Below are 18,441 nucleotides of genomic sequence, written 5' to 3'. Positions count from 1 at the left end.
ATTTAGGGGATACACGGATTTTAGAATACGGGATTTCTTCAAAATTGTAGCTAAGAGACGAGAGAAGAAGCAGACCAACCGTCGTTTTTCACTCGTTTTTGACTTCTCGCCCTTCTTTCCGTCAGCAAGAGAGTAGCAGATCCTCCTATATTTCCAGGTTTTATAAAAATCACAGGATGTGGGAGAGATTTTTAAAACCTGAATTTCTCACTTAAAATCCAAGAAACGCTGTCAGGACAGCATACAACAGTTTGATCATGAACCCTCTTTTACACTGTTTTCAACCTAAAAACCTGGTTTCTAAAATCCGTGTATCCAAACAGCCCGCTAGTGTCTTGAAGTGGTGAGAGAGGGGTAGGGAAGGTGGGAGGAGATTTGATAGGCCCGACTGAGAAGTGAGAAGAGGGTGAAAAGGGGAAAAAATCAGGAAAAAGTTTATCATATTTTGAGTAGAGTTTTTTGTTTCTGTATTTTCCCCAGCTCTTCTTGTCCTATCCTAACCCCCCTCTCCCACCGTCTCTCATCATTGGGTAAGCTAATATTCTAAGGGAGAAAAAAAATTTAGGATGATAAATTCACACGGATATAATTTGCACCCTATGTGACAAACTTTTAACACTTTTTACTGTCAATTCACGTTAATAAGAGGTGCGAATTTACCCCAAAATTTATAGTAGCCAAACAAAACGTGCCCTTAAAGTTCAGCAATTTTTTAAAAGAAAAATTACAGGACACTACCTCTAACTCAAAAGCGAAACTTGTTGCTATCCTCGCTCTTTCTGGTTGCTTGTTTCGGGGGGATTGTAGGAGTTTCAAATGCATAAGATCTCCCAAAGATCCCCCCAAGCATGTTTGGTTGTCATTTACACCTTTGACCACTTCTAGACATCATTATTGGTTTTTATCCTAGGTGGCGCCTACATAACTGAGATGCCCCTCCCCCCGTCTTCCATAATCTTCTCCCATTTTTTCACCAAAATGAAGAAATTTGTTAGGGGAATTAGGAGAAATTCTTGTCTTCTTCTTTTTCTCTTTCTCTCTCTTCCACCTATATTTTGATAGTAACACCCTACATCTTCCGCTAATTTCCTCACGCAACCAAACACTACTCGCAAATCTCCCTCCTAATATTCTCCACATCTTCCATTCTTATCTAATTCTCTCTGACTTATTTTTCTCTTATTCTCCCACAAATCTACAAGCAACCAAACAGAGCAATGAAAGATATTCCTCTTCTCCTATCTGTATCGAACCCATTCTTCCTTCACTGCATGTCATCAGAGACAAATAAATGCAGACACTCAAAATGAAAACCAAATATCAAACATCTTAGAACTTTGTCCCATGCTAATAAATTCTTTGCTCATCCACCAGAAAAGAAAGAGTGAAAATAAGTGTGCTATTATTAATAGAATAAAGGATTGCTGATATCATTTCCGTCATCGAAATGGTTTTACAAATCAATCTCGAACAAAAATCCCTCTTTTCTTTCGGCAGTTACGGATGAATTTATCAGCCATCATCTGTTTTTCAAAGCAAATTCATAGTAATCAACCAATATATCTTGGCTATGAGAACAGAAATAGAACAACAACAAACAAAGAAGACAGTTCTATAATAGAGCTAGAATCGCATAAGGTATTTCTCACCGAGTTCCTTTATTCTTTTCAGTTCTCGTAGCTGTCTTCACCACCCTCTTCGTATTCCCCCTCCTCATCCTCCTCCACAGTCGCATCCTGATACTGCTGGTACTCAGACACCAAGTCATTCATGTTACTCTCTGCTTCTGTGAATTCCATTTCGTCCATCCCTTCCCCAGTATACCAATGCAAGAAAGCTTTGCGTCTGAACATGGCAGTGAACTGTTCGCTCACCCTACGGAACATCTCCTGAATCGACGTGGAATTACCAATGAATGTTGATGCCATCTTCAACCCTGTGGGGGGCATATCACAGACGCTCGATTTCACATTGTTAGGAATCCACTCTACAAAGTAAGATGAGTTCTTGTTCTGGACATTGATCATTTGTTCGTCGACTTCTTTTGTGCTCATCTTGCCACGGAACATGGCAGAGGCAGTGAGGTATCGGCCATGGCGAGGGTCTGCAGCGCACATCATGTTCTTGGCATCCCACATCTGTTGGGTGAGCTCTGGGACGGTGAGGGAGATGTATTGTTGGGAGCCACGGGAGGTGAGTGGGGCAAAGCCAACCATGAAGAAGTGGAGACGGGGGAAGGGGATGAGATTTACGGCCAGCTTTCGCAGGTCTGAGTTAAGTTGGCCTGGGAACCTCAGGCAACATGTTACCCCGCTCATGGTTGCTGAAATGAGGTGGTTCAGGTCTCCAACTGCAAATATAGTAAATCACATAAGAACAGAACTCTTTAGTTCTAATAATCAAACTTTCCGTTTTTGTGGAAGTATAAATGATTAAATACCACCGACTCTAACAGCTGAAGCTTTTGGAGTAATTGGTTGTTTCACATGGTATCAGAGCTGTTGCCTCGCGACAGGTCCTACGTCGAAAACCCAACAACTCCTTGATATTAAAAATCAGCCAACCCAAAAACGAGAGGCCACACATGAGGGGGAGTATTGAAGTATAAATGATTAAATAACACCATCTCTAACAGCTTAGGCCCTGTTCCTTTTAGATTGTGGCAACCGATTGTTGGCCCCAAACACCTATTACTGGACTCAGAATTAAACAGAAATTGTGTCCAAGAATCGGTTTGTGGCTGACAATCTTAAAGGCCCTGTTCGCTTCAGACAACTGATTGTAACCCCAAAACCTATTATGGGGCACAAAATTAAACTAATCTTGAGCCCAATAATAGATTTGGGGTGTACAATTGGTTGTCACGATCTGAAACGAACAGGGCCTAAACGTAAATTTGAGTCCAATAATCAGTTTTGAACTCACAATCAGTTCTCAAAATCCAAAACAAACAGGGCCTTAGGCTTTTGGAGTAATTGACTGTTTCACAATCTTTCCCTACCTTAATTCAAAACAAACAGGCCTTAAACTCGGAGCTAACACAATCTATGTTGAAAGAACTTTGAAAACAATCCAAGTGCTATCAACTCTGAAACGGGTCCGAGTTATCGACATCTAAATCATATTGAAGTGGTTTTATGAACTATTGGGATGATACTTACAGCTTGGGGTGCTGAGCTTCAAGGTCCTAAAGCAAATGTCATAGAGCGCCTCGTTGTCAAGGACCATGCATTCATCTGCATTTTCCACTAGTTGGTGCACCGAGAGGGTGGCATTGTAGGGCTCAACAACTGTATCGGACACTTTGGGAGAGGGAAAAACCGAGAATGTAAGCATCATCCTGTCCGGGTACTCTTCCCGCATCTTTGATATAAGGAGTGTTCCCATGCCGGACCCAGTCCCTCCTCCAAGTGAATGGCATACCTGAAAACCTGACAGAATTACATGGAAAAGAAGAGATGTATTGTGTTAGCTCAGAGAAGCAGTGTCTAAAATATCACCAACATATAATGGTTCAAGACATTGGCCCAATGTATCAGATCAGATCAGCCCATCAAAGATAATACATGCTGATATTAACCTTCCACTCACTGGTTTATGATACTTACTGAGCAAATATAAATATGCAACCCAGTAATGATATATAAAGGCATCAAGGGTAGAGTTTAAGAACTTGTACTCGGTCAAGAATTCACCTCAGACAGAACTGAGTTGATTTGAGCAAGTGACACAAATTCTTTATCAGATGCAGCACAAGCCAGCCAAAACCTAGTCAAATCAGGTGAGTCCATGATTGACTCGATAAGTTTTGAAGCATTGATTTAAACCAAAAATCCAAGTCTCAAACAACTTTTAACCTTTATGTGGTACATAATTCAACATTGCTGTTCACCTTTGACACAGACTTCAGGAAAGATGGAATTAATAATAGGCAATAGCAGAATTAAACGAGCATGCCATCCTTTTTATTGCTTGTGTAGCTTGTTTGGAATATGACCAGCCATCAAATTCTGAGAAGAAATAACTTATGGTTTAATGAATGTGATTTTTAGGACCTAAAAGAAAACAAGTAAAATTTCAAGAAGGTAAGTTGTGGGCATTAACAAGAATGCGATCCTTGTCACATTTAACTGTTCCAAAGAGCAACATCAATACTCAAGGAAAGTGTCCCTACTTTGAGGCTTTTTACCATGGGGATAGCCAGCCACGATTTATTTTATCCTCGAATCGACTTGCTATCTTCTGTTCACTTCGATCTTTATTCTTGGATTAAATTTTTTTTTGAAAAGTATTCCTGGATTTGGGACAAAGGCTTAGTTTAGTTGAGTTGAGTTGAAAAGTATTCTTGGATTAAACATTACTAGAACAAAATCACTGAACAGCAGATAATATAATTTTTAGATAAACTTTTCCGAGCAGGATATCCAATCCCAAGAAAAGCTCATCCAAGGATTTCTATCTTTGTGGTGAACAGCCCCTTTGAGAGTGGGACCTGCTGTAGAAAGCCAAGAAAAAGCAAGATCACGATTGAAGAACCATATTATCATGCGATTTCCTAATCTCCAGAAAATTTCCACTTCAAGATGGATAGAATTGGAAAGACGCAATTGCTATCATCAGATATAAGAATTTTTGGGAAAATGAAAAAAAAAATCCAGGACCAAAGAATCATGATATGATGTGATTTTCAAATCCCAACCAAAATTCTGAGAAATTGGAGAGATTTTTCTTACAGAATGAGATTCTAGGAATACAGTGAAATAGGTGGCTTCAAATAATGCATCCTAGTTCCCTAAATCCACACAATTTCAGCACTGAATTAAACCAGTAAAGCAAATAATCTGGATAAGATGATACCCGCTAAGCCTTAATTCAGCATTGTAAGAAAAACACATACACAAAAAGCTAGGTATTGTCGTTACATGTCAGAACTGTATACAATAAAAGGCAAGTAAGAAGGGAAACTTCCACAGTAGAATTTCAGAATTTCATTCCAATCAATATTAGAATGGATCATCACATTACTATAAGATTGCAGCTTTAAATACAATAAAATCTAAAACCAAAGAATTCCAATCAAGGCCACACATTGGAAAGATCACCTTACTCTGAAATGAAGGAAACATAAGATAAATCATAATCTCCAGGGAGAAATACTCCTAAACAACTTCTAATCAAATGGATAAGCCTAGAATTACATTTCAGAAAGAAAGTATCAAACTACTATTATATAATCAATCCATTTTTCTATGAGATAGAAAAATAAATTATAGGAAAAATAAATCCTATGACAAGATCTTAATAGTCACGAAGGCTCCAATGTCTCATCATTTCAATCAAGATCTCTTTGATTTCAGATAAATGAGGTGCAGAAAGAACATATCCTTTAATCCAAAGTTCCAAAACTTCTCGTAAAATTGAAAAGTAGATGGATAGATCATGCTACATTATAAAGATCTTGTGGCAAAAAACAGAGATCTGAGATTTTAATCAAAATCACAGATAAAAAACCAAGATCTATCTACTAGAAGAGAAATCCTCCAAGATTTCCACATTTCGACGAATATCACAGATTGTAAACTCAATACTAGAATAGAAATCCTCCAATATTTCCACATTTTCAAATATCAGAGATCGGAAACTTGAAAGCAGGAAAAATAAATACAGAGGAATCACATGTGAGAGAGAGAGAGAGAGGGAAGAAATCGATATACCTTACATCAATTAACTGGAATAGAAATCCTCCAATATTTCCACATTTCAATGAAATTCAAAGATCGGAAACTCAAAAGCAGGAAAAATCAATAATGAAAAACCGCATTCAAGAACCGAGAGAGAGAAATATACAGATCCACAAACCTTACATCTATCTATCTACTAGAACAAAAATCCTCCAAGATTTCCAAATTTCAACGAATATCACAAATCGGAAACTCTAGAGCAGGAAAAGTCAATAAAGAAGAACCGGATTAGAGAGAGAGAGAGAGAGAGAGAGAGAGAGAGAGAGAGATCCATCAAACCTTACTGGACAAGATCTATCTACAGAACAGAAATCCTCCAAGATTTCCACATTTCAAAGAATATCACAGATCTAAACCTAGAAAAAATCAATAAACAGATCCACAAACCTTACATCTATCTACTAGAACAGAAATCCTCAAAATTTCCACATTTCAACAAACATCACAGATCGGAAACTAGAAAAAGCAGAAAAAAAACAATAAAGAGGAACCGTACAAAAGAATCGAGATAGAATAAATCGATCTACCTTGCAAACAATCGCAATTCTCAGCCTCCTTTCTCACAACATCAAGAACCGAATCGATCAACTCAGCTCCTTCAGTATAATGACCTTTCGCCCAATTATTTCCGGCACCAGACTGTCCGAAAACAAAGTTATCGGGCCGAAAGATCTGACCGAAAGGTCCAGATCTGATACTATCCATCGTTCCAGGCTCAAGATCCATAAGAACTGCTCTCGGAACGTATCTTCCACCAGAAGCTTCGTTATAATAAACATTGATCCGTTCAAGTTGTAGATCGGACGGTCCACCTTTGTACCTTCCGGTCGGATCTATGCCGTGTTCATCACAGATCACTTCCCAGAATTTGGCTCCGATTTGGTTTCCACATTGGCCTCCTTGAACGTGAAGGATCTCTCTCATTTTTCTGATCTTCTTTTTAGGGTTAGGGTTTGAAGAGAGGGGATTGAAGGAGAAATGATGAGAGGGAAATGAGGGTTTGGGTATTTATAGGCGTGGTGGGGACACGGACAGATAGATCGGACAATAATAGAGAGGCGATATTTGAAGTGAGATAAAAGAGCGGGAATACGGACAGCACGTGTGGTGGGAGAGGGGGACACGATAAGAGTGTGAGCACCACGTGCGTACCCGATTGTGCAACCATACGATATAGGGTAGTGTTATCGGCACAACCGTGTTTTGATATCTGTACAAACCCAGCTGTCTTTTCTTCTTTAATTGGCTAGTGAGTAGTGAGTGCTTTTGGGGAAATGTAATAACCTTTTGATAGCTCTGTAAATACAATAAGACAAGAGGCGTTAGTGAAAATATCAAAATATGGGTTTGTTGATAACGTTTCGCTACAATATATGTACATGCACATGCAGCCTAATAATACAGTAGGGCCCATGTTGTTTGGGTGATCCAAACCATTCATTTATTGGGCCCTGATGTAGATAGAGTGGATCCAAAAAATCTTCTCCATAGGATGATCCTATGCCTCTGATCGGTGGTGGTTTCTTTAATGTACTGTCAATATTAAACCTTCACAAATCGGAGGGCTAGGATCTTCCTATGGAGATGATGGGCCAATCTTAACCGTTGGATTGGTAGACTTGAATTTGTGTTTTTTCTGCACATTTTTTTACTTGAAACTGTTCATATCTAGATTTCTAATTGAATGCTTAGGATTTTCCCACGAGGGACATGTACACAGGGGGATCCAATGGGGGCGTCCTTGCCGTTGTTTTTGCAAGGGTGCCTTCAATTTAGCATTCCTCGAGAAATATATACTTTGCCGTCATTTTTTCTTTTCATGGAAAATTTTTATTTACTGTGAACTTTTCTTATTTTCAAGGAGAATTACAAACTTACTACACTTTCTGGGGTTTTCTATGGAATTTTTTTACACCTCATGTGCACAATGGGTGGTCCGCTGTTTTATACCTCTATGTTTTTGGATAGGGAAGGAGATGAAATTTGTGATTTTTTATCGATTTTTAACACCATATATATATATATATATATATATATATAGAGAGAGAGAGAGAGAATAGAGTTCCTAAGGTGTCACCTCATATAGCTTATATGAGGTGGCGCTCACAAAACATGAGGGGCCCACATTTTTGGGGCGATCCAAACCACTCATTTGAAAGGCCCCTATATGGATATGGTGCCTACAAAAAATCAGGTCCATAAGATCATCCTAACCCTTCCATTTATGGAGGTTAAAAATGGGCAGATTTATGAAGGTTTATACCCATCCATTTCAACTTCCACAAATGGAAGGGTTAGGATGATCCTATGAAGTTGATTTTTTGGGCACACCCTATCTATGTGAGGGCCTATCAAATGAATGCTTTGGATCATTCAAACAAAGTGGGCCCCTTATGTTTTTAAGCGCCACCTCATATAAGCTATATGAGGTGACACCCTAGGAACTCTATTCTAATATATATATATATATATATATCTCTCTCTCTCTCTCAAATGGAATAGTGGTTACAGCTCACAAGCTTCAACACCCCCCCCCCCCCCCCCTCCCTCAACAAAGCTGTGCAACGTTGCGCATGACCTCATGCGCAATGGCAGGGGGTGGAAATTTCGAACATAGGGTGTGAAAATATCGGACCATGGAATTGATATTGCGCCCTCGGGGGAGTTCGGTAAAAAAATTTCTCCGAGAGGCAAAGACTCATAGATAAATGAGATTAGGTAAGGGAAATGTTATCAGCACTGCTGTATTTTGATGAGGGCACTCTCACTTTATTAAAACTTAAAAGTACGGTATGAGCTGCACCATAGGATGATCTAAACCGTCCATTAGATGGGCCACAACCTAAATAGGTTGTGCCCCAAAAATTATTTCCTTAGGTTGACCCTAACCCTCCGATCTATAGAGGGTTCGGATGAACCCTCTAACATTCAGATCGGAGGGTTAGGATCAACCTATGGAAGTGACTTTTGACACACAACCTATTTAGGATGTGGCCCATCTAATGGACGGTTTGGATCATCCTATGGTGCGGGCCATACCGTACTTTTAATAAAGTGTGAGGAGTGCCCTCATCAAAATATAGTAGTGCTGATAACATTTCCCTTCTGTAATTATGAGATTTTAAATGCATGCACTTGAAGCCCAATATTTTTCAAAAAGTACTATGGGCCCACTTCATAGGATGATCCAAACAATCCATTTGTTGGTCCGTAAAGTAAATAGGCTGCACCGCGTAATTCATCTCAATAGGATGATCATAACCCTCCGGTCTAGAAAGGTCTCTATAATGGGCAATCCAACTCTAGATCTGAGGGTTAGGATCATCCTATGGAGATGAATTACCAGGTGCAACCTATTTACATTGTGGCCAACCAAATGAATGCTTTGGATTATCCCGAACTTTTTGAAAAATACTTGACTTCACGCGCACAGCATATAAAATCTCAGGACTTATCAGGATTTTCAAAGCATAAAGAGATTCACTTTTTAGGGGGATTGGAATTTATCAAGCGCTAGCATCATTGAGCATGGTGTAAAATAGTGGGCCCACTCATCGTAACATGCGGTGTAAATAGTGGGTCTAACTACATTAAAATATATATGAGGTGTAAATTATGGGTTCTACCTTTTGTGTGGGTTGAGGGAGATGGTGGGCCCCACCTATCAAAACATGAAGTGTAAAATGGCCGGCCCCAACATACTATAACCAAGATTTAAAATTTTGGTTTCGGTACTGGTTTAGGACCCTGAAAATTTGAAATTTCGGTGAAATATTAAATTAATATTAAAAATATTAAATTAATATTAAAAAAAAAAGATTTTTTGGGTCAAATTTCGGAAAAACTGAAATTTCGGTCAAAATAAATGACCGTTTCGGTTTTTATCGATTTCGGAGTTGGTCTCCACTGATTTCGGTTGAAATTTAAAACCATGGCTATAACAACCATTCTACGTCTCTCCTCGAGCAAATTACTGGCTCCGCCCCGGGCTGAACCTCCTCAACCGGAGAGTGAAGTTTAATGGCCCTAGTTGCACCCCTACATACATCATATGTATTTAGGTCACTTCATGTCCCAGTTGCACCCCTATATACATGATCTGTATTTAGTTCTCTTCATCCCTTGTTTTGTCTTTTATATACGAACTCTCTTTGAAGATATCCGTTCCAACTCAATTCTGAAAGATGTACAAACACAGCTGTTGTTTACACTTTACACCATACACAACTACTGAAGCTTTCTGGTTTTGTTCAATTGCATGCACAAAAACAAGAAAGAAATACTTGCATTATGCTGTGTACACCACAACCACTCAAATAGTACAAGACCACAAACATCTATTACAAGTGAAATAATTCACTCCCACTCACACGCTTTATGACACTACAAACCTAACAAGGAGACAAAGAAAAGTAAGAAGATAGAAATATCAACAAAAGGAGAGAAAGGAAAACAAAATAGAGCCTAAGGATAGATAATGGAGGATGTCACCAAGGAATTTTAGTGTTCTTAGGGATTTTGGGTTGCCTCTTTGCTCGGAGGAGAGATTGGATACTTTGGTTTGTAGAAAGGATGGGCTGAAAAGGGTGGAAGATGAGGCCAATAATGGAAAGGAGGGAGAGGCTTTTTGGGGAAAGGGGGAAGCTTAGGCAATGGAGGAAGCTTAGGTAGTGGAGGAAGAGGCTTATGAGGGAATGAGGGGAGCTTCGGCAGTGGAGGAAGAGGCTTATGGGGGAATGGGGGAAGTTTAGGCAATGGGGGAAGAGGCTTTATGGAGATAGGAGGAAGCTTAGGTAGAGGAGGTAGTGGTTTTATATAGATTGGAGGACATGGTTTTTTGTAGATTTGTGGTTTGGGCTTGTAGATTGGAACTGGTGGGGGCTTGTAGATTGGAACTTGGGGTGGTTTGAGTTTGTAGATTGGAACCGGTGGTTTGGGCTTGTAGATTGGAATTGGGGGTAGTTTAGGCTTGTAGATTGGAACTGGTGGTTTGGGCTTGTAGATTGGAACTGGGGGTGGTTTAGGCTTGTATATTGGAACTGGTGGTTTGGGCTTGTAGATTGGAACTGGGGGTGGTTTAGGCTTGTAGATTGGAACTGGTGGTTTGGGCTTGTAGATTGGAACTGGGGGTGGTTTAGGCTTGTAGATTGGGACTGGTGGGGGTTTGGGCTTGTAGATTGGAACTGGTGGGGGTTTGGGCTTGTAGATTGGAACTGGTGGTTTGGGCTTGTAGATTGGAACTGGGGGTGGTTTAGGCTTGTATATTGGAACTGGTGGTTTGGGCTTGTAGATTGGAACTGGGGGTGGTTTAGGCTTGTAGATTGGAACTGGTGGTTTGGGCTTGTAGATTGGAACTGGGGGTGGTTTAGGCTTGTAGATTGGGACTGGTGGGGGTTTGGGCTTGTAGATTGGAACTGGTGGGGGTTTGGGCTTGTAGATAGGAACTGGTGGGGGTTTGGGCTTGTAGATTGGAACTGGTGGTTTGGGCTTGTAGATTGGAACTGGTGGTTTGGGCTTGTAGATTGGAACTGGGGGTGGTTTAGGCTTGTATATTGGAACTGGTGGTTTGGGCTTGTAGATTGGAACTGGGGGTGGTTTAGGCTTGTAGATTGGAACTGGTGGTTTGGGCTTGTAGATTGGAACTGGGGGTGGTTTAGGCTTGTAGATTGGAACTGGTGGTTTGGGCTTGTAGATTGGAACTGGGGATGGTTTAGGCTTGTAGATTGGGACTGGTGGGGGTTTGGGCTTGTAGATTGGAACAGGTGGGGGTTTGGGCTTGTAGATCGGAACTAGGGGTGGTTTGGGCTTGTAGAACGGAATTGGAGGTGGAAGAGGCTTTGGGTAGATAGGAGTTGGTGGGGGCTTATAGAATGGGACTTTTGGAGGGAAATGGAATGATTTGAAGGGTGGAAGAGGGACTTTGGGCAAATGCTTGTGCCATGGGAAAATCTTTGGGAATGAAGGTAGTTTGTGCAATGGAGGGAGTTTCGAGTGAGGCCAAAGGAATTTTGAAGTGCACGTTTCCGACGTGAATTCTAATTTTCCGGCTATGCCGAATGTGTGCTTCTGGTTGGCCTTGGATTTGAGGACTAACTTGGAGGTTTCTAGTCCATTTTGAGCTGCACAAGGATTGTGCGAGGCACTATGGAGCTGTGCATAGCATTGTTCAATGAGCTTTCCTTCGTTGTCGACAATCTCGTTTGGAAGTTTAACGTGGAATTTTCCATCATCGTCTAGTTCACCGGAGCCTCTCGTCTTGAAATTCCCATTGGCAACCTTGCAATCAATTGTGACGAGGAGCCCTGTTCGAAAAAATTAAGCAATCCATGTATAATCAAGCTGTTCTATTCTTACATTTAAGAGAAGAGAAAATGTAGTGGCATAGCTATGCAAGCTTACATATATAGAAGCATACATACACACATCAAGTCAAAGGAATCATGTTTCACTTCCCATACCTTGATGAGTGAATGTAGTTTGACTAGAAGTGAGACTCTCTAGTAGGTTTTCTTGTTTTACTGAGTGAAAGAGGACGTGTTTATGCTATTCTTGAACTAGGACAGATAGTGGGGATATGTTTATCATTTTATCAAAAGATAGTGGTAATTTTTGTCAGAAAGTACAATTTTTGTACAATTCATAAAAAAATTTCTTCCTGAAAATTAATGCCTCCAGATTTTCAGGAATAAGAGAAACAAAAGGGGTGGAAATATCACTCCCTAATATAAAACCCATACGAAAACACACACGAGTTCTTCTGCCAAGAAAAAGAAAAACGGTAAAACCCAAGAAGCTTTCGGTGAATCTGTGGCTAAATAGCAAAACCCAACAAGCTTTTGATGAATTTGGAGCTAAAAAACAAAACCCAACAAGCTTTCAGTGAATTTGTGTATAACAAGCAAAACCCATCACCATTAAAACAAAAAAAAAAACCTACAAAAAAGAGTCACTTCATACCTGAAAAGGCATTGCTTTTCTTGATATTCCTCTCTACACAGTCCTTGCATTCTCCAACACCCACCACAACCACAGACTTTTCATTCTTCAGTTCAGCACTATCACAACAAAAACCCACCAAAAGCAGCGGAAATATGGCCAAAATGGCCCGGAGAACCTGCATTACTAAGCAGGAACCCAACCCAAAAAAGACGAAGAAGAACAATTAATTAGCTTCTAGTAGGATTAAGGATTGAAATGTCCTTGACCCATATAAATAAAGATCACAAAAGACTCGCCGACACAGCTCTTAAAAGCCTCACATGCTACAAGGTCCCATTAAAGGCTAATGAGAGTGATTTTTCCTATCAAACTCCATTATTTTCATTCAATGCTGCAAATTTCCAGCTGCATATTCTCTGTTTTTTCTCCACTTTAGTACACCTACTACTTCCACTCATAAATTCTGCCTCTAAATATCAACTCCCCCAAGCTGCTTTGGGCTAAAGAAGCAAAACTTGCATGAATTATTGAAGAGTTTGCACCAAAAGAAATGGTAGAAATTTGAAGAGGATGTGGGTTTTTTTGGTGAAGAATGTGTTAGTATAAAGTGCCCACGGGGGAGCTGTGAAACTCTTTCCCCTACACACTTAACTAAAATTTCAGCAAAAGTCTCATGATTTTTGGGTTGGTGAGTTTCGGAAATGGGTTAAGTTGGGATTAGTTTAGGGAGATGATATTTTCACTCCCCTTGCATTACATGCACGCTCTTCTTTTAACCTGATTTGAGGTGAAAAGTGGGCAACTTTATGTCAAATCAGGTTAAAAGGGAAGCGTGCGTGTAATGCCGGGGGATACCCCTACTACTACTACTACTACTGTAGGAGGTTGACAACCAAACACTACTTACCAGTTACTATTATTCTACGAGGTAAGTTCTAGGTAAATCCAATGCTTATCTCATCATTGTTGACTAATTAAACCACTAATCTATGATGCAAGAGTTTTGCTGACACAGTTTCTGGGCGACAGAACTTCACCTTAGTTGTTTCTTATTGCGCTGCCCACAAATCAGCCCTTCACTTTTTTGTGAAGGGGCAAGACTAACTTCACAAGAAAAACATGTTTTTAATCTCAGCCCTTGCACTTTTTTTTGAAAGTGAAACAACCTCAAAAACAAGAGGTACAAACGTACTTACAATGTTAAATAAAGCCTCATAAAACTCTCTGTATGTATAAAAGGATAACAGTGTCCGGCCTAAAAGGGCGCTGATAAATTCAGACCTATAAAAGCTCCACATCTGCCCAATCTGTCCACCGCCTCCGTTGGCTACATTGACCTAGAAGTGGATTACTGACTCAATGCGTTTGGATTGCCGGAATGAGGTGATGGAATTGGGATCTGATTCAAAATTTGTCCGATTCCAGTGTTTGGTTATAAAAAAAAAAGGATGGAATCGAGGGGACATAATTGTCATTTCAGAAGCGAGAATCTGACCCAGGCCTCAAGTTCAAGCCTAGGCATTAAAAATCATTTTCAAGTGTTTGGAATCGTGTTATTTTAGTCCAAAAAAAGACAAAAATATTAACTAACCAACTTCTCCAAAAGCTTAAGCTGTTGGAGAAAGGCGTTATTTTATCTTTTATACTTTAACACTCCCCTGCATGTGTGGCCCACTTAGCAAACATGTGGCACATGTGGTCCCACTTTGGGCTGACCATCGCATGTGGATTTTTGCTATCCGGGAGGTTTGAACTCGAGACCTTTGGCTCTGATACCATGAAAACTCACAGAAGATCAAATGGGACAAGAGTTTTACGTGGTTCGGAAATTGCCTACTCCACGGTAAGAGATATCGTTTCTGTATTTCATTCATAGAGAAGCTACAGACACCCATCAACAATATATAAAGAGAAGGAATGCACAATCTTGCCAATATTCATTTCCAATTTAATCCCATAGAATCATACAATCATCCATAAATAGCAACAAGGCTGCAATGGCAAGAATGGCAAGGATCTCCAACGGAAATATTCTTGCACGATTTCAACAAAAAAGATTCACTTAGGCCATATTGGGCAACCATATAAACTTTTTCCATGGAATACTCGCTTATCAAGCGGTGAGAGATGAGAAAAGAGCGTGGAAGATGAAGTGAATTAAGAGGGCATGAGTGAGGTACGGAGTTTTGTTTTCCCTTATTTGTCACTTCACTTCATTTCCTCTCTCATCCCTTCTCACCCTCGCCCTCTCTCAACAAGGGACGGAGCCAGGAGTTTGCTATAGATGCGGCAAAGAATGGTTGTTATAGCATGTTAGGGCCCACCATTTTACACTCCATGTTTTTCAAAAGTACTGTGGGCCCACTTCATAGGATGATCCAAACTGTTCATTTGTTGGGCCACAATGTAAATGAGCTACATTGTGTAATAGAAACAGGATTACCCGTTGTAGAAACCTCTATAGATGCAAACCCAGCCTCTAATCCAAACCTTGGAGGGTTACGATCATCCTATGGAGATGATTTACAGGGTGCAACCTATTTACTTTGTGGCCCTACAAATGTACACTCTTCTTGTGCCTCTGAATCCACAAGTACCAACGGAGAGGCAGGGCGCTATCCCCTTGACTCAAAATGATGAGAATTTGACTCCACGAGAAATTGAACAAAAAGCTGCAAAATCGGCCTATTTCTTGCGCGTACTCTCTTTTAAAAATACTAGACTTCACATGTACAAGAGGAGTTTTTATATGGTATTGCCCAGATACTCCAATATTTTTCAAACAGTACCGTACGGCCCACACCATAGGATGATCCAAGCGGCATCCCATTTGATGGGCCACAACATTAATATTTTGTGCAATAAAATCATTTCCATAGAATGATTTTAGCCTTCGAACTATAGAGGAACTTCATATTATGGAAACCTGTATAAATTATTTGGTTCGTATCATCCTATGGAAATGATTTTTGGGGCACAACATATTTACATTGTGGTCCATCAAGTGGACAGTTTGGATCATCCTATGGTATGGGCCTTACATTACTTAAAAACCGTGGACTACAGGGGAGGGCAAATATTCCACACACACACACACACAGAGAGAGAGAGAGAGAGAGAGAGAGAGAGAGAGAGAGAGAGATTACCAAAATCCATCATTAAACCTATGAAGAAAGGGCTCCCAATTTTATTTTGTGAGTGTGTGTGTGTGGCGGAGTGGGGGTGGGCGTGGGGGGCAATTGCCCCCCTCGCCTCCCTTGGCTCCGCCTCTTCTCGTAACACTTTGTAAGCTAATATTCAATGGAAAAAAATTTCACGGCCTCCAAGCATGGCCTTAGTTGATGGTTTTGGAACTTTTTGATTTGTTGCAAGGAATTTGAGATCCCTTCTTCCAATGAGAGTAGAGGAGGGTTGGGCGTTTGTATAGATTTCCTTCTTTCAAAAGATTTTGAGGGCAACCCCTTGAGCAAGTAATTCACTTCCATATTCAAAAGGGGAAAATTAATGGGCAAACGGGTCCATTTATGGGGCAGAAGGGTAGCTTTAATTAAAGGGGCGATTTTTTCAGCCTCCATCCATGTCTGGCTCGGGTAGGGTAGTGGGAGAAGGAGAGAGATTTGAGAGGGCACGATTCAGATGAGCCCAAGAAGTGGCTAAAAGTGATGAAAAAGTCTATCATAATTTGTGTTGGTTCCTGATTTTTAGCCACTTCTCATCACTTGGAGACACTAGTTTCCTGTTTTTTATTTTTTTATTTTTTTATTTTTTAGCCACTTCACCTCATCTCCACTTGGAGACACCCATTTATCACGAAAAACATTCATGGTAGCCAAACGTACCCTAAATGTTGGGTTTTGTCTAGTTTTCCATCCACATGGGTCTCTATATATGCTAGTTATCTAGGCTTCGTTTCGTGGTAAAATAGGTGTAAAACAAATTTTACGCTCATTTTATCATTTAAAATTTGTCTACAAATTTCTACAAATTTTTTTTACACCCATTTTACAATCGAAAGAAATAGAGCCCTGGTGTAAAATTAAATGGGATTTCTTTGTAGAGCTTTATAGCTACTACTAAGAAAAGAATGTATAGTAGTATGATTTAAACTTTAATAGAAAGACTGATTTTTGGAAAAGAACTTTAGAATTAAATATTTGATGACTTTGGATTGCTTTGGGGAATAATTATCTAAAGGACCATTTAAAAGGGTTTAAAGGGTAATTTAAAATGGTGTGAAGAAGTTTCAAATATGGGTCAACCAAAATTGCTTTCTAGCTCGATGTTACACTATAAACTTAGGAAAGCTTCTAAAAAAGGCAATGATAAATTCGCACCCTTGTAGCCTACCATGTAGGATAATTCACACCCCTTTAAAGGAGGGTATGTGGTAGAATTTAACGCTTTTTAACGTTTAAAGGGGTGCGAATTTATCATTTCCCTTTAAAAATGGGTTAAGAGATATTTCATTACATTTAAAAGAAAAAAAAAAAAAAATCATCATTGAAACACACAACCTTGGAGTGAACTTGTTAGGTCTTGTTAGGTCAAGCAGGAACAAAATAAGGTTCCTACAACTATTATTTATTTATTTTCATTCCAAATTTGTGCTTAAGGATATTTCAGTAGACTAGTATATTGAAATGTAAGTCACATATCATATTTTGTGAAGGACTGAGATTAAAAAACATGTTTTTAAGTTAGACTAATCTCAGCCATTTATAAAAAAAGTGAATGAACTGATCTCAGACTATACACTTATAGTCGCAGACGTGAAACAATCTCAATATTCAATACCATCTTCGAACTAAAAACTAGTCTGCTAGGGCGGTAAAATTGCCTTTTCATAAGATTTTATACTTTTTGAAAGGGTAACACACCATTTGACGGGTTCTTAGATTTTACGATCTTCGATAATAAAAAAAATGATCATTTGATAGTAAAATTTATCGTTCAACGGGATCTTATGTCCATCTATAATAAAATGGAAATGATAAATGCGCCCATTTTCATAACTTGGGACACCCAGCTGCACTGTACGATGTCAATCAGGTCCCTTCATTCCTTCCCATGTGATGATCAGCGACTTCGCAGTCATAGATACAATGCAGATGTGTGTGTCAAGTAATGGAAAGGAGCGCATTTATCATTTCCCTAATAAAATTGGCCAAACAATGGTAAAATAAGTTAAATCGTGAAATTTATTGATAGAATAATAAGCGTACATTAGGATGACATGAAACCTTGCTTAAAAAATACAAATTCCTTCATATATACAACTAGTGGGACAACCCGTGCGATGCACAGGTGTTTGAAACCAAAAAGTGCAACATGAAAAGGTTCAATCAATGGAAATAAAATTAGGTAAAAAGAATCACAGAGGAATAGGGAGAACATAAAATCGCTGCTAAGAAAATGCCAAGGAGATTTAGAAGGAAAAAAAATGAAGACAGAGAAATTAAGAGGAGAGAGTAGTAAATCGGTTCAAAAAAGCATGCATGTAATACCTATAGTATTTTTTCTTGAACTTATGGCATTTTTGCTCAGATGTGGACAAACTTGCAAAGGAAGGGGTGGCTAAAACAAACTTTTTATCTGAACTACATATAAAGAAACACTCTCATGTAGAGAAAGGAAATCAATAGAGGAAAGCTATTGGGAAGAAACATCACCGTTGTCAGAATTATAAACATCTATATTTATAATATAATTGCTAAGGAACAAACAAAACAGAACTGCTTACAACTTTATGAGATGCAAAGTG

At 39.4% G+C, this 18,441-nt stretch overlaps 2 protein-coding genes across 4 annotated transcripts; both read right to left on the bottom strand.

Annotated features, from left to right (window-relative positions):
* Window positions 1-689: 689 nt before the first annotated feature.
* Window positions 690-6,737, bottom strand: LOC143864125 (tubulin beta-1 chain). Of its 3 annotated transcripts, none has more exons than XM_077374942.1 (4): window positions 6,269-6,737; window positions 3,162-3,431; window positions 1,650-2,350; window positions 690-1,267 (listed from the first exon to the last, which is right to left on the bottom strand). In XM_077374942.1, exons 1-3 carry the CDS (start codon window positions 6,663-6,665, stop codon window positions 1,668-1,670), a joined length of 1,350 nt encoding a protein of 449 aa, XP_077231057.1. In that variant the 5' UTR covers window positions 6,666-6,737; the 3' UTR covers window positions 690-1,267; window positions 1,650-1,667. The 3 variants fall into 3 exon arrangements, with proteins under 3 accessions (XP_077231057.1, XP_077231055.1, XP_077231054.1); XM_077374940.1 differs by lacking the exon at window positions 690-1,267 and adding an exon at window positions 1,386-1,523; XM_077374939.1 differs by lacking the exon at window positions 690-1,267 and having other exon boundaries at window positions 1,386-2,350.
* Window positions 6,738-10,002: 3,265 nt separating this feature from the next.
* Window positions 10,003-12,909, bottom strand: LOC143864383 (uncharacterized). The gene is made up of 2 exons (XM_077375313.1): window positions 12,699-12,909; window positions 10,003-12,043 (listed from the first exon to the last, which is right to left on the bottom strand). Exons 1-2 carry the CDS (start codon window positions 12,859-12,861, stop codon window positions 10,251-10,253), a joined length of 1,956 nt encoding a protein of 651 aa, XP_077231428.1. The 5' UTR covers window positions 12,862-12,909; the 3' UTR covers window positions 10,003-10,250.
* Between the last annotated feature and the right edge of the window lie 5,532 nt (window positions 12,910-18,441).

Source organism: Tasmannia lanceolata, unplaced genomic scaffold (genome assembly GCF_043159265.1).
Source record: "Tasmannia lanceolata isolate RefF3 unplaced genomic scaffold, GAP_Taslan_0.1 ptg000048l, whole genome shotgun sequence".
In the NCBI taxonomy this organism is placed as follows: domain Eukaryota; kingdom Viridiplantae; phylum Streptophyta; class Magnoliopsida; order Canellales; family Winteraceae; genus Tasmannia; species Tasmannia lanceolata.
The sequence above is the reverse complement of the archived record's forward strand: the minus strand, read 5'-3'. Positions and strand labels throughout refer to the sequence as shown.